The sequence below is a fragment of the Sinocyclocheilus rhinocerous genome, unplaced genomic scaffold (assembly GCF_001515625.1).
Source record: "Sinocyclocheilus rhinocerous isolate Xijiao unplaced genomic scaffold, SAMN03320098_v1.1 scaffold509, whole genome shotgun sequence".
Taxonomy (NCBI): domain Eukaryota; kingdom Metazoa; phylum Chordata; class Actinopteri; order Cypriniformes; family Cyprinidae; genus Sinocyclocheilus; species Sinocyclocheilus rhinocerous.
The window spans coordinates 1,210,783-1,231,995 of record NW_015652428.1 but is presented as its reverse complement, the minus strand read 5'-3'; the positions used below and the strand labels follow the sequence as shown (position 1 = coordinate 1,231,995).

General features: G+C 37.8%; 1 protein-coding gene across 1 annotated transcript in view; it reads left to right on the top strand.

Moving 5' to 3' along the window:
- Window positions 1-21,213, top strand: part of LOC107715056 (inaD-like protein) — a 108,412-nt gene that overhangs the window by 5,508 nt on the left and 81,691 nt on the right. Inside the window, exons 6-18 of the mRNA XM_016521099.1 lie at window positions 48-187; window positions 485-665; window positions 5,625-5,753; window positions 7,234-7,336; window positions 7,438-7,526; window positions 7,804-7,945; window positions 8,962-9,096; window positions 13,811-13,890; window positions 14,236-14,292; window positions 14,849-14,983; window positions 15,986-16,162; window positions 16,274-16,342; window positions 16,811-17,005. Coding sequence (XP_016376585.1) covers window positions 48-187; window positions 485-665; window positions 5,625-5,753; window positions 7,234-7,336; window positions 7,438-7,526; window positions 7,804-7,945; window positions 8,962-9,096; window positions 13,811-13,890; window positions 14,236-14,292; window positions 14,849-14,983; window positions 15,986-16,162; window positions 16,274-16,342; window positions 16,811-17,005 — 1,632 coding nt within the window. The remainder of the gene's footprint in view (window positions 1-47; window positions 188-484; window positions 666-5,624; window positions 5,754-7,233; window positions 7,337-7,437; window positions 7,527-7,803; window positions 7,946-8,961; window positions 9,097-13,810; window positions 13,891-14,235; window positions 14,293-14,848; window positions 14,984-15,985; window positions 16,163-16,273; window positions 16,343-16,810; window positions 17,006-21,213) is intronic.

Genomic DNA, 21,213 nt, shown 5'->3' with positions numbered 1-21,213 from the left:
ATACCTTTAGTATCGATGGTGCTTTCTCTCTGGATTGTTTACCGCAGGGAAGGAAGACGGAGCTCATCAGCCTGCAGAAGCCGTTATCTGGAGGTCTGGGTTTCAGTGTGGTCGGCCTGAGACCAGAGGGGGTGGGCAGTCATGGTGTGTTCGTCAGACAGGTGCAACAAGGGAGCGTCGCAGACAGGTGAGTGAGAACACTGTGATTTATTCAGAAGTCTGTCCCTTTTGCTGTACACGTGACGTTCGACAAATATCCTCATGTTGTTTAAGGTAATTTTCTTTGTGTGGACATACAGGAATAAATTTTAATTTTTAAAATAAATGTTTTCAATTAGATTTGCAGACAGATATAAATTGTACCTATTTAAGAATTGGTTTACGAAGCTATAATGTTGATATCAATAACATTTTAGCATGGTATTTATTTATTTAAAAAGAAATGAATCACGTGGGTAGTAATAATGATATTTCTTATCTCCAGGGATGGAAGATTGCAGGAGAATGATCAGATTCTGGCAATTAACGGGATTCCTCTGGATCAGAGCGTGACGCAGCAGCAGGCTATCGCTCTCCTCCAGCAACAGAAAGACAGAGTGGAGCTGGTGGTGGCCAGAGACTCTGTGGCCAAACCCCGACTCTCTACATCTGCACCCATTCAGATGGTACGACTGTTTGAAATGTCACCGCATTGTGTTGTCCACAGTGAACTTGGAATTTGTATCTCTCATAGTTCTCCAGCAGTTGAGGAAGCTACTTTGGAACTGTAACTTGATAGTTTACAAATCAAATCAAATGTGGCGTCTTTATGGCACTTGTTGGATGTCAGTAACATCAAACACTCACTCACTCTTTAGACGTGTAGCTGCTGGTACCGAGACCCGAATTCACAACTTTTGGGTTACAAGTCAGACTCTCTTACAATTAGGCCACGACTGCCCATCAATTCTCTCATGACTAAACATCATTGCGTCAAACATTCACCATATTTGATTAGACCTCCAAATTGCAGCCTGTGATAACTTCAAACTATCATTGATGGGGGGGAAAAAAGCATTTTCTCTTCCTCAGAAAAAATAACCACATTTTGGTTTGAAACGACGAGAGGAAGCGTACTGTAAATAACAATATTAGGTGAACTGGCCCTTTAAGTTAATAGCTATATAAGTCTGTTCCCGCCACAGAGTCAGTAGAAAGTAAGTCAAAATTCAGAATTTCTCACAATTCAAAGTTTTTATCTCCCAGTTCTGAGTTTTTATCTTGCAATTCTGAAAAAAAGTGTGCAGTGTGAGATTAAAAAGTCACATTTACGTTTTTTTATTCTTTATTCCGTTGTGGAAACAAAAAACAATTGTGAAATGCAAGCTCAGAATTGCAAAAAAAAGAAAGTCAGAATTCTGTGTTTATATCTTGCAGTTCTAACTTTTTTCTCGCAGCTCTGAGTGAATTGCATTATAATTGTTAGATAAAGTAGCATTTATAGTATAATTGTTGCCTTTTTTATTTTTATTTTTTATTCAGTAGCGGAAACGTGCTTCTATAAGTAGCATGAGTACTTTTATGTAGGAACGTACTGTTAGTATTAGCAGTAACTAATTTAGTTTCTTTTGGTAAGATTTCATGAACATTTTTAAATGTATTAATGAAGTGCAGATGTCATTTGTGGTTTAATCTTACCTATTTAATAAGGCCAATATTTCCTAAGGCCTAACAAACTGAGCTTAATTTATATTGGTGATGTTTTAATTTCAACCAGTTACACAAAACGTATACAGATTATCAAATCCAGTGACCGAAATTATAACAAATTGCTTAAGGATCTTGATTTAACCTGCCTGATTTATAAAAGGTAATTCAGCCTAAACTAGGAGCATATTTATTTGTCATGTTCCCGTTATTATAATGTGATCCTCAGGAAAATAAAGCCCTTAAAACATCCTGTTATAACCGTGTCTAAACCAAAGACAGAAGGAGAACGAAATGCGCAAACTTTCTCAGGTTCATCCGAAAGACCTTCGTTCCACCGAAAGAAATAATCTCGGAAGAGGAAGAAAATGAGGCTGGAAAGACCAACAGCCAGTAGATGAACTGCATTAACCTAAGCCTTTAACAATAAACACAACGCTTCCCTCTCGTCTACTTTAATTAAGTACCCAAATTTAACCGCTCTCAAATTAACGGCGACTGCACACAGCTGGATAAATGACAGTAGTTTTCATTTGGTCTTTACATTGCAAGCTAGGTTGTGTATTTCTGCTCTGTTGATGCTTATTTTTTCGATTTGAAATGTTTAATATCCTTAATTCGGGACCATGTCCTGCATATCGGAGCCAGACTTTGGTTTAATTCATGTGCTGTTCCATTTCAGAGTTGTGTTTAATGGAGCAAAAGTCTGGTTTTCGTTTGATTGCTTGTTGCCTAGCCAAACTCTCTGTCACCAGATGTCAACAAAGTTGTGCTGTTTATAAGTCAGATTAAGTGTCTGTTTGTTGCGCTCTATAAAATAAAATAGATTTTATCGCAAACATGACTCAACACCGCAAACGCAGAAGGCAATGGAGGGTACAGAAGGCTTTGCTAACACGTGATATTGGCAATTATGGTGCTGTTAAAAAAAATTTAATCATTCCTTTTGAATGAATCTCACAAAACCTGTCAAGAACATCAACACATGATATTTCACTCTCAAAATCAACGGGGGAAAAATATTCTTAAAGGAAACAAAACCTATTTTTACACCTAATAATAATAATAATAATTTTAGTAGTATTTATACTAGGTTTGTCAGTTTAACTCAAGTAATTCTCAAGCTTTGTAAATCATTTAAGATTTTAAATTGATTGTCAGCCCTAATTTAGACATATTAGTAGATTGTTTTTACTGTAATAATTTAAATATTTACATTTTTAAAATGAATTCTATTATATATTTGTTAATATATTTAATATTGCAAATATTTTAAATTAATATGAGTAATTATCTAGTTTTGTTATTTATTTAACATTTTTAATTGATTGTCAGCCATAATTTATACACGCTTGTTGCACATTTAATTTATGCTAATTAAAAATGCAATTTAGTAGTTTTTTAATGTAATATTTTAGTATGTTTGTTTTTGTTATAAAAAAAAATTAAAAAAATTTTTTTATTTGTTTATTTATTTAGAATTGTGAATTAGTGTGATTAATGATTAATTCGCATACACTTTTGTTAATTTACTATTTAACATTTTTAATTGATTGTCAGCCATAATTTATACACGCTTGTTGCACATTTAATTTATGCTAATTAAAAATGCAATTTAGTAGTTTTTTAATGTAATATTTTAGTATGTTTGTTTTTGTTATAAAAAAAAATTAAAAAATTTTTTTTATTTGTTTATTTATTTAGAATTGTGAATTAGTGTGATTAATGATTAATTCGCGTACACTTTTGTTAATTTACAATTTGTCAGCGCTATTTTATACTTATTTGTAGAAGGCCCACGTTTCATTTATGCTCATTTTCAAAATAAAATTTTTACTCCTTTTTTACTGTAATCTTTTTTAGAAAATTATTTGTTTTTATATTTAAAAAGTTAAAAAGAAATATTTTAAACTTTTTTTTATATTGATATATATATATTTGATATGTATATATCATGTGAATGATTGTGATTTAATGATTTTTTTTTTAACCTGGACGTGTTTTCCTGAGATTCACCCTTGTAGATCATGTAAAATTCAAGCCTTTTTTTAAGTAAAACTTCAAATGCATTATTTTTTTCATTATTACGTTTAAATACCTGTCAATCTGAGACTTGGGAATCATTAATGTCAATCATCATATGTCGGCTTAAAAGCTTAGCAATGAACACGTCACTCCGCAAGCATGTATTATGTCCTCTCACTAACCCCATATTCAAACAGACCTCCACCATTTCAATCTATTCTCTTATCGTTTAAAGCTGAGAAAATATTTATCTATTTAAGATTGTTAGGACCCCAAGGGATCACTGCTCCATTCCTTAAATGGAGGAGAGCGGGAGCAAATGTAGCTGAGGTATATTTTTCCTCACTTCCCCTGCCCTTCTATCTCTCTGTAGACCCAGACCTCTGAAGCCCTTGAAAATATCTGGAATCCTAATTATACTCTATTGGAAAGTTTCATGCAGGCTAGACTTGTGTTGCACTTTGGAATTCCCACTCCTGGAGGAATAACACCCAAGCCTTTTCCCAAGGGAGATGTTTTCTGCCTCCCACAATGACTTTCTCATTTACCATCGCTGATGTATAATGTATAGATCCCTGAAGGAAATGCAGCTGTTTGTGGAAAGAAATATAGCTGTATATGTTGGGTTTGGGTCATCAGTGTTTGAATCCTCTAACAGATTTACTGTAGCAAACTCAAAAATGAAATGATATAATTAAATAATAATTAAATTATACTTTTTGCAGAAGTATAATTATTTAAATGGTTTTGTATGTTTTTGTTTTTAATTTTTTTGTGTTGCCTTTTTTATTTTGTTTTATTTTTAGTGTTTTTAAGTTTGTTTTTGTCTTGTTTCTTTTAGTTTTATGAAATAGTTTTTGGTTTTGTGTTTTGTTTTGCATTTTATTTTTGTTTTGTCTTTTTGTTTCATTTTGTTTAATTTATTTTTATTTTGGTTTTGTTTGGTTTTATTTTGTTTTTGTTTGCTTTTATTTTGTTTGTTTTTTTGCATTTTGTTTTGTCTTTTTGTTTGTTGGTTTTAATTCTTTGTTTTGTTCATTTATTTTTAGGTTTTGGTTTTGTGTGTTTTGTTTTGCATTTTAGTTTTAGTTTTGTTTTTGTGTTTTGTTTTGTTCTGTTTCCTCAACTCAAATGTTTAGTTGCAAAAAAGCACAAAACACAAAAACACAAAACCCAATCCTAACCACATCCATATGTATCCATTATGCAACATCATACAAATTGCATAATATTGACTGATTTTGAAGAATGACAAGTTTTTTTCCCCTGATCTGATATGTACACTGATGAATCATGACAGAGGTGAATTTCGACCTGAGTTAAGTAAATCTCAAAAAAGGACTTGAGTTTTTCTTTGGGGACTCAGAAAGAGACTTCTTATCTCTAAAATGGTTCTTTTTCCTCACAGCAGGACGAGCGCTAGTGTAAAGCTTTGTTTCGAAAGAGCAGCGGGCCGAACAGCAGAGGAGGGGTTTCATAAGATAGTGAGAAAATTGCAGAGGTGGACACCCGGCAGATAACGGCCTGGTAATAAGAGAACAGAAATGTACTGATTGCGGGTCATTTATATGAGCCCAAGGAGACTTGGGTGATTAGGAGTGCAGCTGACGTGAGATCACAAATACTCTCGTGGGCTTTCCTGACCCTGACATTGATCAGCCACTGTGGGATCACACCATTAACACGTTCATTAGCATTTCGTGCCCTATTACGACTCTGCCGCAGGATGTAGTCACAGGTCTTGGGTCGTCAGTTGCTCCCTATTTGGACAATCAAAGGTGATTGAATGGATCTTTATTCTTTAAGTAGACAGTTTTGTGGCTAAAGTAAATTATGACCAATGCCCACTGACCTCTAAATGAATAAGACAAGACAAGGGATTGAAAACTGTCTCCTGTGTGTGTCTTTTGCAGGATCAGTGGGGACATGTGGAGGAGATTGAGCTGGTGAATGATGGATCCGGCCTGGGATTTGGGATTGTCGGAGGCAAGGCAACAGGAATGGTTGTCAGGACCGTGTTGCCAGACAGCGTGGCCGATAAGGTTTGTGTTTCCTACACGTTTCTTCAATGCATTTTGCTAAGAATTACAGGTAATTTCTGAACCATTAAGTTGAGTTTATATGTGATTCAACATTGTTACACCCAATGCAATTTATGCAGTTTAGAATGTTATTCACTAGAATCACAATGTCTGATGCGTGAATGAATCATTCTTAATTGTTCGCAAAAAACAATTGGGTTCCCTAACAACTTGGTGTTCACTTGCAAAACTGTTGCATTCCCCTGAAAAACTTTGCGTTCCTTTGCAAAAAAATGTGGTGTTCCACAGGGAATTTGCCCTGTTTAGTAAATCTGGCCTAAGCGTTCACTTGCAAAATTGTTGTGTTCCCCTGAGCAACTTTGCGTTAGCTTGCCAAACTGTTGTGTTCCTCCAAGAAACTTTGCGTTAGATTGCAAAACAATTCCCCCGAGATACTTTCTCTATCCAACCTATTGCATTCCCTTGAGAAACTTTGCGTTCTCTCGCAAAACTGTTGCATTCTCTCAAAAAACGGTTGTTTTCTCCTCCTAGTTCATTTTTTTTTTTTAATCCAACAATCGTGTCCCTTTAGGGGCACTGTAAATGTGGAATTTTGTACATATATTTATATATCGTTTATTACTTTGTTGTTAAACTAATAAAAGCGTGTTATATTGTTTTTTTTTTGTACAATATAAAAAAATATAAAGTTGACATTTAGATGTTTAACTAAATGCCAACATTAGGGGAAGAGTTATAAGATGAAATGGTACAAAAGCGACTCGTGTTGAGAGTAGGCATCATGTAGGACGGCGTACAGTATGCGTGTGTTTGCAGTAATCCTATTTAGATTACTTTTCTCTGTGCATATCTTCAGCTCTACTGGAAAGCATTTGACGTGGGAACTTGAAAAACAGATTGTTCAATACACACCTACTGATGTCAGCTTTACTCTCTTCAATGCTTAGCCAGGAGGGACAGAGACTGGAAAACAACCTGTCCTGGTTTAGACCCCTCTCTCACACACACACACACACACACACACACCCCTCCTCTTCTCTCCCTCCCAGTGTCCAGAGAGCACAAAAGCTGAAGCAGGAAGTGATGACGGAGTCTCTTATAGGCAGCAAGGAGTCAGCTGATCAGGCAGGGCGTGGCACCAATTAGACTGCAGGAACCAATCAGCTTCTTCCTGGACAGAAGACACACACAAACACTTCCCAAACAAAAGAAAACACAGAAGTAGAACAAAAGGGACGTAACAAACTGTACTACAGAAATGGGAATCTAATAAGAGTCACTATTCATAATGTATGCCTAAAGTACATCTGGATGCCTCATAGTAATTTCTAATTATTTTTCTATTGATATAGAATTTTTTTCTATTGATTTTGAGTTAATAACAGGGCCCAAATATGTTTTTGTAGATTAAACCTGTAACAAAAAAGCAGTGTTTGGAAACAATAAAACAAATGGCAGTATTTGATCTATAATGTTGCAGCCAAATTTGGAGGGCTACGAAATCCACGAAGTTGCGTTAAAAAAGAAGGAAGGCCAGAGCCTCGGGATCTCCATAATCGGACACAACGCTTTGACTGCTAAGGGTAAGAAACATATTTTGCCTTGTTTTCCCAGAAATCCAGCGACTAATCAGTATGCACTTAATTATTATTTCCTCGCATCCCTCATCTCTGTTGCATGTCAGATGCGGTGGGGGTCTTCGTGAAGAACGTGGTTCCAGGCAGCGCCGCTGAGCAGAGCGGGAAAATCCATGTCCACGACAGGATAATAGCAGTGGGTTCTTAATCACTTTTTAATGAGCTCTACCTTAATTAGCCCCGTGTCCGTACGAGCGCTCTGACAGAACAGAACGCCAACTAAGCAAGACGTCTCTTTCATCTCACGTTGATTCACAGTTTTAATAAGAACGGGTTTGAGTGTGGACGCGGTCAGCTGTCACGCTCTCCCCAGCCTCACGGTATAGGCTAATCAGTCCCACTGAGGCGACTTGGAGAGCCGGTTAGCCAGGCCTGAAGTGACTTCTTGATTGTCTTTGTGTCTGTGTGAACAGTTGGATGGCGTGAACCTCCAGGGATTCACCAACCAGGAAGTCCTGGAAGTAATGAAGCGGACAGGTGATATCGTACACCTTACCCACATTAGGAAGATCAACTCGCCCAAGAGGACAGTCGTAGAAAAATCACTAGATAAAGGTAAAGTGACATGTTGTATTAGGATCAGATCTGTACCTACAGAGCTGTTATTCAATTAAAAAACATTTTAAAATAAAAATTTTAACATTTGATCAAATATAATAATAATAAATATATATTTTCATTTGAACGTATTCTGTAAATTAAGAAAATAAATAACGTGAAATTATTGGACTGTTAAACTGCATCAAAACAAGAAATTCAAACACAGAAAGCAATGCAGATCTGCATAGATTCAAAAATAATAAAACTTTCCCTACATTTTATGGATGTAAGTTGTTTTTGGCACTGCCCTGTTGGGAAATATAAAGACTTTACTTTTGTTAAGTTTCAAAATAAGATATAATGTGTATATATAAAGTAAAATAAAGAAATAAATATTAAGATCTGTAAATCACTAAATACAGTGTTGACTTTAGGGTTGACAATCGATGTAAAAATTGTACAAATAAAAATGTATATAAAATTTTATTGAATCGATATGAGATACTTTGAAAGTTAGAAGTTAATGTAGTTATCGCATTTTGTTCCCTTTTTAAGTTAAAGGAAATGTGTGTGTATATATATATATATACTGTATATATATATATATATATACACACATACATGTGTATATAGGAAAATCACAGGCTTTCAGCAAATGTCTGTATAATGGTTATATGGCAGCTCGTTTCATGCACAGGATATAGGAAAAATCTGCCTGTGGTGGTCAAGACAGACATGCTGTTGACGTGTCAGAGTGTTTGAATTTCAAGTCTATTTTGTTGGAGCCTTTATTGCTGTAAAAATACAAGTTTGAGGCCTACCTGATATGGTATTAGGTTTCGCTGTGTCAAATCACACTGTTTTATGATCCTCAATAGTCTTGGACTGGCTTGGACTTTTTATATACATACATATATATATATATATATATATATATTTACATCTTTATAAATGATTGTTTTTGTCTGGTTACAAATATATGTTGATTCAGAATTAAGTGTGTATATTTATATACTGGTGTGTTGATATAGTCCAGAGAGAGTCGTCGCGTGTGTCTCTGAAGAGATCGTCTGAGATCAAGGCGCGGGCGGATGTTCAGAGGGGCTCTGTTGTGGAGTCTATGGACTCTGCTCTGAGTGGGATCAAACAACAGCTGCAGGGGAAAAGTGAGTTCACAACACACAAACACATCTGTTCGCTCACATACAGGTGCTCAACGATGTGGCTGATATCACAGACTTCACACAGACCAGCCTCAGTTGTTCTGCTCCTATAAAAACATCCTTCTCTTTGTTTTGATTGGCTTTTTACTGATATTTTGAGCCCGGGTGCTCATGCAGGAAATGAAACTTCGAGTTTACGCCATTACTAGTATATTTTTCACACTAAGGACGTTAAAGGGAAAATTACCCCATGATTTACTGATCCTAAAGCCACCCTAGGTGTATATGACTTTCTTCTTTCAGATGAATACAGTCTGATTTATATAAAAAAAAATGTTCTGGCTCTTCCAAGCGTTATAATGGCAATGAATGGTGGTTGAGATTTTGAAGCCCAAAAAAGTGCATCCATCCATCACAAAAAGTGCTCCATGCGGCTCCGGGGGATTAATAAAGGGCTTCTGAAGTGAATCAATGCGTTTGTGTAAAAAAAAAATATCCATACTTATTAAAACTTTATAAACCGCAATCTCGAGCTTCCACTAACTACCACTAACTGTCACTTCTGACCGGAGCTTATGCTACGCCTACATCCTACATCATCCGGTCTTAAAAAGTCTTAATTTGCCCATCCACAAACTAAGACCTAAAAGGTCTTAAATTTATAAAGTCATAGCATTAAATGTTGCGTGCACTGCAAAAAATCCTCCTCAGTATTTTTGTCTTTTCCAAATATCTAAACTAGGGCTGTAGTTTTAGCGCGTTAATTTTAATTAATTAGTTATGGGAAAATAACACGGTTAAAATATTTTAACGCAATTAAAGTGATAGTTCACCCAAAAATGAAAATTTGATGTTTATCTGCTTACCCCCAGGGCATCCAAGATGTAGGTGACTTTGTTTCTTCAGTAGAACATATGATGATTTTTAACTTTAACCGTTGCAGTCTATGACTGATAGACTGCAACGGTTAAAGTAAAAAATCATAATTTGTGTTCTACTGAAGAAACAAAGTCACCTACATCTTGGATGCCCTGGGGGTAAGCAGATAAACATCAAATTTTCATTTTTGGGTGAACTATCCCTTTAATGCACCCGCCCCGCCCCAGACCTGTACATCATCTTACATTTCATATGGTTGACTGTTAACAAACATAATGCAGGGCAACAACTCACTATGTGATGTAGCCTATATAAAATGCAGTTATACGCCCTTAAAATTTAAGAGATTGGGGCAAAAATGCCCCTGTATGAGTTTTTGTCTCATATTTATGTCATATAATAAGCAATATCTCACAAGTGTTGTTTTTGTCCCGAATAGCACAAGTGCAAATGTGATTTTATACAACAGTTCGGTAAATAAGTAGTTAATATTGTGTATAGATAGGCTACAATATTGTCAGTTTTTGCCAGCAAAAATATTATCTCCAAGAAATGCAGCAGTGTTTCGTTTCTGAATGAATCCACGGTTTGAACAAATCGGGTGAACCAATGATTCAATGGCACATTCATAAAGAGGGCCATTTAATTCATTCCTGAATTAATCAGTAGTTTGAATGAATGAATGACTCAATGACTTACTCATAAAGACATTTACCACCATCTACTGGCAGTTTTAGTTTCTTATTTAGAGTATCATTTCATTAAAACATAAAAAATGAAAATAAAGTGATAGTTCACCCAAAAAGAAAAATTCTTTCATCATTTACTCACCCTCATGTCGTTTCAAACCTGTATCACTTACTTTCTTTATGGAACATAAAAGAAAATAATGAAGAATGTTGGTAACCAGAAGAAAGAGATGAATGTTGGAAACCAAGCTGATTTGGTTGCCAATGACTTTCAATGAAAATACTGAGATGTTTCTCAAATTATCTTCTTTTATGTTCCATAGTTTATGTTAGGCCATTGTAGCCTAAATGTTTCTGAGTAATACATTTTATGTTGAATCAAATCAAATATTTCTTTCTAAAGCTACTGTTTTGTAATGTCTACTTGATAATTTTCTCATTTAACACAATAATGGCTTTAAATGATCTTTTGGGTTTTTTTCAAAATTCCATATTTAATTTGCGATTAATTAATCGCCACATCATGCAAATCAAGCAAAATTAAATGAGTTTATGCTTAAAACTAGAACAATTATCTGTTGATGGGGAATAAAATCTTATTTTCCCTTTGAATTAAGTTGAATTTTCATAGCCTGTTGGCAGATTTTTGTCCTGTTTTTAAAAATAATAATTAAAAAAATAAGTAGTTTGTTGTTGTTTTTATGTGAAACGACTAGCCAGGGCAGCGTTTCTTCCTTTTGGACAAACTAATTGGCACAAAAAATTTCACAGAAGCTGAGCATACAGGCAAAAATTTGACTGCACGCATACAGTCACACATACTACACTGATGGCTGAATTTGTTACACACTGTACGCATACCCCATCATACGCATAAAACCGAAGTATACTTCGGGCTTAATACTGATGAATCCGATCCTTGGCGCTCCCCTCTGGATGGAGGTCAGATTCAGGCCAGCTTCTACACCGAGCTTAGCAGGCATTGTTTCAGTCATGTTAGCCGGCAGATATAAATATGGACATAGGCGACCTGGAAGCGGAAGAGCGGGCATTGGCTGAAGCCGAAGCAGCCCAGAGCTCTGGTTACATTCTGCCCTAATTAATCCGGACAAGACCCGGTACCTGCCAAACTCCTAAATAAAGCGTTCTGTTGCACTGAGCCAATACATGCCCAGGATAACAGTGATTGGTTGTCAGGGACTCATTTCCCAAAGCTGAAATCATAGCACGTGTAAAATGATAGCCGCCCTCGAGTCAAAACACACACAGCTTTAATCATGCTTTCACCTCCCGCCTTTTTTCCCTGTGGTCTTAAGAAATTATATTGCCATGTGAGTGTGTAGATGTTTAAATATTTTCTTTATGGATAATGCGCGACTGTTTTGGTACATTGACGTGACATTTGATAAGAGTGAACTGAGAGGCTTCGCTAAATTTCACCTGTCGATTTTCAAGATAACTACCCTGGAAGTGCCATTATATGGTTTCTTTTGTGTCATGTAAAGTTGAAAGTGTCTGGAAACAGATGTGTTTCAGCCCTAATGTTAAAAAAATGTGGACAACACGGACTAGTTGCTGCCGGGTTTTCTGCGCTTTTTCCAAGTTCTGTCACACCAGCGGTTTCGACCCATTAAAATCATTGCGAAAGTTGACAGCGAGAGCGCTCAATCATGAAGAAGTGGTGACAATCGGTCCACGTTGGTATAATTATAGTCCGCAGTTGCTCCAGAAATGCCCACAGCAGTTAAAAACCACAGGAAGTACTATGTAAAACCTCATTTACTCAACTTTTGTGGGTCTGTAGTAACTTCTCCCATGTGACGCCCTCTTTTAAATGTTGAGTGACGTTTGGATAGGAGGTGGACATTTGTTCTCAGTGTCAGCGGAGTTTTTCCTGATACATAAACATAACAAGCCATTTCCCCTGTTCTCCATATTTTCCATTGTGCCGCACCTGGGCTGCAGATGTTGGCTGGGGTTTGACGTCCCACGTGTAGAAGCGATGCATTGCTGTATTAATGTAGCCAAACATTTGTGATGAATGGTGTTGTGAGTGAGGCGTTAGAAATGCTAATTTAATCAGGTCTGCATCCCTCGCTCTCACTCACTCACTGACTTTACTTTTTACCGTAACGTGATTTAGCATACCAGTCCACAACAGGGCCTGAAACTCTTGAAAAAGTTTTTTTTTTTCTTTCTGCTTTTTGTACAAGTGAACAAAACTACTACTTCTACTTTTTCAAAAGAAGCTTGTTTTTCATTCATTTTATATGAGGTTTGCCATTTTTGTTTTTAATAAAATATACACTACTGTTCAAATGTTTGGGGTGGGTACAATTATTATTATTTAATTATTTATTTTTAAAATTTTGAGAAAATCACTTTATTCAGCGAAGAAGCATGAAATTTATCAAAAGTGACAATAAAAAAAAAAAATCCACAAAAATAAAAAATAAACGGCAAATAATAATAATTAAATGGTAATAATAATAATAAATGTTTCTTGAGCAGCTAATCAACATATTAGAATGATTTCTGAAGGATCATGATGCTGAAAATCCATCTTTGTCATCACAGCACTACATTACATTTTAAGGTGGTATTCTGAAATTTGATGTTTTGTAACTAGGTACTATTCATGTTAGCTTATTTTTATCAACATATTTAATGTGTCTCTATTTTTTGTAGTAACGGGAGACCAAATTGTACCTTATTGCTGGCAAATGTCTGTTAAATGTACAGCTTAGGTTACAGAAAAACTTTGTTCTTTTCTTACCCAGAGCATATTTCTCTGAAACCCCCTACTACTCCCGCCCCATATCATAGTTAAGGGTCACAAGTGCCCATAAATGCAGTTACACCCATTTATTTGCCTCCATTGCCTTTTGGGCTTCCAGCCGATACTGTTCCCAGACGTCCCGTTGTCTTTTTCTGCAGTATCACTGCTGACTCCTCTCTCAACTCTTGCCCTCGGCGCACTCTCGGCCCTCTGATTATATTCATCCGTCAGCCTGACATCAATCCCATGCTAGTATGCGGCACCTGACATTAATGTCATACGTTTCCACTCACTCTGTCACGGACAGTGGGCACCCAAATGGCGGTAATTGACTTTAAACGCTGCTCTCATTATTGTGTGTGTGTTGTAGTGCAAGAGCCGGCCCCGCTGACGGAGATGGAGCTTCGCGCTAAATGGGAACAGGCTCTTGGTCCACATTACGATGTTATGGTAAGCAAAAATGTTGGGGAAGTAATGTTAACAGATGCTAAGTGCGGCTTTCAATTAAACATGAAGCAAACTGCACATCAGCAAAAACCGCCGGCACTTACGCATGCTGTGATAAGAGATGTTCGATCGACCAGCTAAATCTGGCTGTAGATTGCATCAATTGACTCCTGTTGGATTTGAGTTCATGTGCTGACACACTGTTGTTTGGTTTTATTTACCATAAAGGGAGTGTGTTGACCGCATTCAGGTTTTTTTTTTTTAGGTTTTATTTATTTACAATTCATTTAGTTTTTTTTTGTTTTTTTATTCACATTATTTTATTTGCATTTTATTTTATTTTTACAGGTTGTACAGCTTGACCCTGTCATAGATGATGATATTGAGCTGCAGAAGTACTCCAAGGTAACGTGGAAACAGCACGATTCATGATTCATTCACGTTCATTCATCTATATAGTAGTGCAGGGCAATCTATCAAATATTCATGATATATAGTAGACATGGTAGCGAGTTGGACACGTGTAATTCTTCTTTGTCTCACGACTTGCAAGTATGACAGCGTTAAGATATCAAGATGGTTTTTAGCTCCTCACAAGTTAATAAGTTTTAATTAATTTCTGTGAATCAATTTGTTACAATGAATCGATTCAAAACCCTGAACAATTTGTTTGAATTATCACACAAAAAGGTCTATTGAAGTCCCCACCAAGCTTTTAATATATTCAAATGTTTTAGTAAAATATATTGTAATATTGGTGCACATAAAGAAAAAATATATCATCCTTGTGTTCATTTAGTGAAAAACCATGTGGAATTTTGATTTTACTGTGTTTTAGCACTTGCAAGAAACCCTTCTTGAGCAAACACTTAAATATCAAGATATATATTAAATCTCACCCAGCCATGCTCAGTAGTGATCACAATGAGTGAGTCAAACCATAAAAATGATGTTTCTACAGCTTCTCCCAATACACATAATGCGCTTGGGTGTGGAACTAGACTCTTTTGATGGACACCACTACATTTCCACAGTGGCTCCTGAGGGTCCGGTGGCAAAACATGGGCTGCTTCGACCAGAGGATGAACTTCTGGAGGTAAAGTCATTTTAAAGTGCTTTAAACAGCATCTACACTGCCAACGTGTGTCTTCCCTGCTCCCTCACTCTTTGGCATTATGGTTACGTGGGCTCCCAGGGTTTGGCCAGCCTACAGCTTTGCTCTTGGCTTGCTTTGGTGAACCTCTTCTCGGATGCTTTAATACCACTGACCTTTGCATCCTGCCAGCACCAAGCCTCCAGGAAGGCTTGCTGCTGCTGCTGCTGCTACTGGCCCGTGGATGTTCTGGCAGGAGGGCTCCTGAGTCTGACCGAGGCCATCTGCATGACTGTCCCCTGCCCTAACCTCCCCACTGGCCTTGCTTCCTGCCCCCTTCCCTCCAAACTTCCCCCTCCCACCTGGTCTGGTGGCCAAGGGCCGCTGTGCCTTCAGCCTGTTGCTGTTGGCAGGAGCCTGGATGGTTAAAGCGGGGGAGATTTGCAGGGCTGCAGGGGAAGTGGCTTATAGAGAGATATGGTGTACTTCAAGGCTACGTCCTGGGGACAATGCATTTGTTGGAGTCTCGGAATAATCGTTAATGAAAATCCCATATTTGAGTGTAACCTTAACATCTTAATGTACTCCTCTTGGCCTTGCTAGATGCTTAGAAGTTCAGTGGGACAGCTATGGTGTGTACGTGTGTATATGTGTGTGTATAAGGGAAAGGATGTGTGGAGACTATGGCTTCCCCCTGGTTTGGGCAGATGGCACAGTGCCGCCCCCACTCGCCATAGCAGCTTCAGGCTTGCCCGCTCCATGAAATACCAATCAAAGATGGCCAGTGAGTGCCACCGAGACAGAGTGTAATATAGTCACCAACCTAATAAGCTCCCCATAGGATGTTAATATGATCTGTAACATCCTTGTCAAAGAAAAAAAGTTACACTTTATAAGTGACCTTATTTTTGTACCCCTGTGTTTGATTGTGGAAACCATGCAGTGTTAGATTTTCTGTACGCTTGTGAGTAAAGTTTATCCCAATAAAATGTGTTGTATTTGCAGGTGAATGGCGTGCAGTTGTATGGGAAGTCCAGACGAGAGGCTGTTGCGTTCCTCAGAGAGGTTCCTCCTCCCTTTACTTTGGTTTGCTGCAGACGCCTAGCTGAAGAAGGCAGCGAATACCACCCTGAATCTGAAGAGTGGCACTCATCCAGCCCCTCAGCCAGCCTACAGGAGCAGGTAACGAATACATACACACAGAGATTGGCCAATTGGCCACTGCATTGGCCAATACTTCAAAACTGAACTGCAAAATAATGTATGCCTGCTCATTTTGTAATAATTTTACAGATTGAGAATAACCTCTCCATGTTTGCCAAAGATACAAGTCTACGTGAGAGCATGAGGGAAGAGTTTCAGGTTTGTCCATATCCTCTAATGCAGGGCTCTCCAAACTCGGTCCTGGAGGGCCGGTGTCCTGCAGAGTTTAGCTCCAACCCTAATTAAACACACCTGAACCAACTAATTAAGGTCTTACTAGGCATACTAGAAACTTCCAGGCAGGTGTGTCAAGGTAAGTTGGAGCTAAACTCTGTAGGAGTAAATGTCATTTTTAAAATGTACAACAAAATACAATTAAAATAATTATTATCCATTAGATTGATTAAAATGTATTGTATTATATTTATCCCAGAAAGTTCAATTATAATATAAAAAATTTGTAACATGATATAAACTTGTCTTGTAAAGTTATAGTTTGATTGAGCAATTGATTGATTAAGTGACCCCAACAGAACAGACCTGCAACCCATTTTAGGGTCACAACCCACCAATTAAGAACCACTACTAGCTTGTCGTGATTTGTGCTTTTCTTTTCATGCCTGTCAGGCATCAGCAGTGGAGCAAGAGGTTAACGATAAAGAAGAGCCCCTAGAGCCAAGCAGCCCTGAGAGAGAGCAGATGGATGAGGAGAAGGGTGATGAAGAAGATGAAGGGGAACTAGCTCTGTGGTCTCCAAATGTGCAGGTGCTAGAACTAGAGAAAGGAGAGCGAGGCCTTGGCTTCAGCATACTAGACTACCAGGTGGGGAATTAACTCATTTCTGTTTTGTTTTTTTTTTGGAGGGGGGTAACTCCATATATTTATCTTTGTCTCTGAGAAAAAACATGAAAAGGTCGATTTACATTTCAGGAAGTGTTTACAAGAAGTGTTGAGTGTTGTCATCTGCATGGAAGAATTGACACAGTCACCTTGCACCGTAAAACCAGCTAAAAATTAATAAATATATGCAGTAAAAACAAGACCAATCAAAATTCAGCATGCAAACAGATAAAAGGAAGAGGTCCAGTCACAATTAACTATACAAGTATTATGATGACGTCTTCATGGTCTGTTACATTCTAAAAATATTCCATTATTGTGAACATGTATGTTAAGATTAGGTTTAAGTAATACCAGGAGTTTTATACATCTGCAATTTAGAACAGATTAGGGCTGCAACAAACGATTATTTTGATAATCGATTCATCTAACGGTTGTTAGAACGATTGATCGACTAATCATGGATTATTTCACTGATAAATCAGTAAACTTTGATTGATTATTCAGCTTTTGCAATTAGTTAAAATATTGAGTTATACATATTCTAACAAATAAAGGTAATCATTTCAGCTTTTGAAAATCATATTATGTAATTCCAATTATTATACAATTCATTTATATAAATAAATATATTTGGCACACAAAATGAGATGACAGAAACTTTCATTCACCATTTATTTAGCTATATGAAAAAGTAACTGAATGACATCATTCTACCTAACATCTCCTTTTAAGTCATATGAATAAGAAACAAAATAAAGGTAAATGATGAGAAGTTTTATTTTTGGTTAAACTATTTTATTCACAACATAATCTCTCTTAAAATACCTTATAGGGTTATGATAATCAAAACAGTCCTGAACTAGATCAAGCTTTGATCTCTACAAACCAAAATATCACTTTAATGAAATAATATATATTTTTTCCCCACTAATAAAGTGATTGTATCATAAGCTAGCTCCGTACTGGAGAGCTGCTTTATAACAGAAAATCAAGTTGTAATTCTAACTGAAAGCGACACTGACTCTGGTTTTTCATGTTTAATACTGTAAAGCTGCTTGATTTAAGGCTATCTATTGCATAAAGTCAACCTCAGGAGCGGCTGCGTTTGCTCTGAAGCGCTGTCTTCTTCTCTTGAATTGCATCCAGGAGGGCTGAATCACAGTCTTGCGCTACAGCACCACACTAGTCAAACCGCATTATTGCAGGCTCTTACATTAGGTCATATGAGATCAAACGACTACTCGACAACAGAAATATTTGTCGACAATTTTTTATTGTCGATAATGTCGACTAATCGTTTCAGCCCTAGAACAGATCTTTATCAAAACATTTAAGGAATTATGTCGTCTTGCAAAAACTATAATAAAAAAATACAAAATAGCAAATCAAACTTAAATTTGTTCAAAAACAGTAACATTGATCCATATTTACTGTAAAAAAAAAAAAAAAAGGCAAGAATGCCATTCAAGATTTTCTATCAACTATCTTTTAAGTAGGGGAAAAAGGAGACCAGACTCAATTGTTCCCCTTGACTTTCCCAAAGTGTGATCACAAGAAACGTGTGTTGATGTCACAAGTCATTGGACACTGAACAAAAGAAAGCAGTGAAACCTTTCTGACTAGGGCCGCTGTTTATCTGGCCCTGTGCCAGCCGTCAAACCCTTTGCTCTGCTCACTTAGTACGAAAAGCTGCTTTCCTCCTTCCTTCATTAGCCCTCTAATCAGGGTTAGTACATAACTACACGTTGATCCTGAATCAGAAGTGATCATGTAATGAGGCCACTTAGAATGCAGAACCTCTCCCGCAGAGCTGCACTCCGCCGGTCCTCTGGGACGCCTCGTGTTTTATATTATCCAGCCTTGGGTTCCAATTGATTTCATGCAGGGAAGCAGTATTGGCAGGAGAAAAGCATGCCTATGCTTTCGCAGCTTCATCAGGACTGTAATAAATGGCCACCGCATCGTGGCGAAACTGAACAGAGATCATGTTTTAATGGTAAGTTATGCTTCTTTCCTCGTCAGAGGCTGCCGTTAGTGATGGGGGCCGCAGCTACATGGACAGAATTACATTTGCTGCTCAATGGTGGTAACCTGAGCAGTGATCCCTTAAATTCTTCCTTTCTCTTCATCTCTCTGATAAATGAAGGAATGAAGATGGAGCCAGGGATGAGGAAACTTGGGAGAGAGTCTATAGGCTCTGTGCTATGATAAAAAAATTAATTTTGCTGACTCAAAGTCCTTTGTTTTATTTTTTTTTCTTGCTATTATGAGATTGTATGAAGCTACGCAGGGATTTTTGTTTGTTTTTGCAGCATGAACAAGTACAAATGAATTGCATCAATACTGCATCGACGCACTGAATTTGAGATCATCTCATCCCCACCAAGGCGAGCAGACAAGAAATTTGCAGTCCTGCAACTTGGATCATAGATCATTGTCGTGAAGAGGCTGAAGCACTCAAGCTTACTTTGCAGATCTTCTGGAGCAGTTGCTGGTGCACCCTGGGGTTTATTGGAAGCCATATTGACCTGTGTAGCTTCCCCTCGGTCGAACTCACCGTCTTCGTGCTCTGCACCAGCTGAGCCCCCTCCACCTAGCCCCGTCTGTTTGCTTATCTACACAGAAACGAACGCTTTTCAACCCGAGGGCCTGATGCATGATGGGTGGGAATTGATTCAGAGGAGGAGGGGGGTGCAGGCATTTCCAGAGTTGTGAAAGAAGTGTTAAAATGTCCATAAATGTATGAGCTGTAAGGAATTGCCAGAAAGACGAAAGTGAGCAACTCCCTCAATGCAATGATGGGTACGGTCTTCTATGCTCTTCTAATGGAGGAGGAATCTTTCAGCCTTTCTTCTTGACTTCTTTTCTGTTTCCCGCGGCAGACGGGCCAGGGCCTCTCCAGTCTGCAAGGGGGAAATTGATTTTGCCGCTCTCTCCAGTAAGAGGCCTGAGCTGATAAGGCCGAGTAGGCAACCTCGAGACCTGCAGACATGCTCGAAGCCTTCCAGAACCTTCAATCTCCCCCTCTTTCTTACCGCCCTCCTTCTCTTCTTCTCGTCTCAACCACTAGTATTACCCCTAATGCAAGGAGACCTTGTAACTGCAGCTAGATTGATGGGAGCCCAAGCTCACACTGACAGCTGGAAACCAGGGAGTTTTTCTTCCCTAAATGACACCCTTGACTGCGTGAGTGACGTGAAGTGGCGACGGTGAAATCATTTGGAGTCACGCCTCAGTTTTTTTGCTCTGACAAGGAGATCTTGAAGTAAGAAGAGCTACATGCAACATGAGAAGGACCCCCTTGGTAGTACTAGCCATCCTGGTAATGGAGATTAATGAAGGTCTTCTTGAAGCCAAACAACTGATCTGAAGGGTCGGGCTGTGGTGGTTTTGTTTTAAGTGGGATTGTACTCTCATGACCATTTAAAAGTCATTACTATGAGTTTTCGCTAACAATTGAAGTGTGCGTATGAAGTCACGGTGCAGCCAGGCTCAAATGAAATATGATTGAGCAGCTCTCCCGCGAAGGGTTTAGGGTAGATGTAAGCTGCCCAAAGGGAACGTGGCGTAGCGTAACTTTCTGTTTGGGTAGGATGTCGGCCCTACCCCAGAATTGTCTCCCTTCACAAAAATAATAAACTTGTAGAGTGAAATAATAGCATGAAGAACAGGAAGAATTTGAACTGCAACATGTTCTCCGAAGGTTCTTGTGTTTACAAATGCCATTTTCCACGGAATCATATACATTTACATGAAAGGCCTTTTGCAGGTGGGCTGTTAACCTTCGGTGTGCAAAAAAAATTAGTTTGAAACATCGGTAGTGAATGGATGGCTCCAATAATTCATGCTGTCCAAAGAGAAGAGATCTGAGAGAATGCATTTTTGAATCATTTCGATGGTTCAAAGTGCCTAACCTGCACATCAATACAGCATTTAGTCTCATCCAGTGAATGTTTTAAAGGAGGGTCATAAATCATCCCAGAGTGTTATTATTTATTTATTGTTGTTTATTTATTCTGTGGCCTGAAGCTGCAGAAACTGACCAAGGGCTATTTTATTACTGTCACAGGAGAATAAGCTACCAAATCGACTATAGGACACCATCCTTAATGTTAATATGTTAAAGAAGGATATGCATTGCACTTTTCAGCCGTGAACAATTGTTCTAACATCGTGTTGTCATTTCG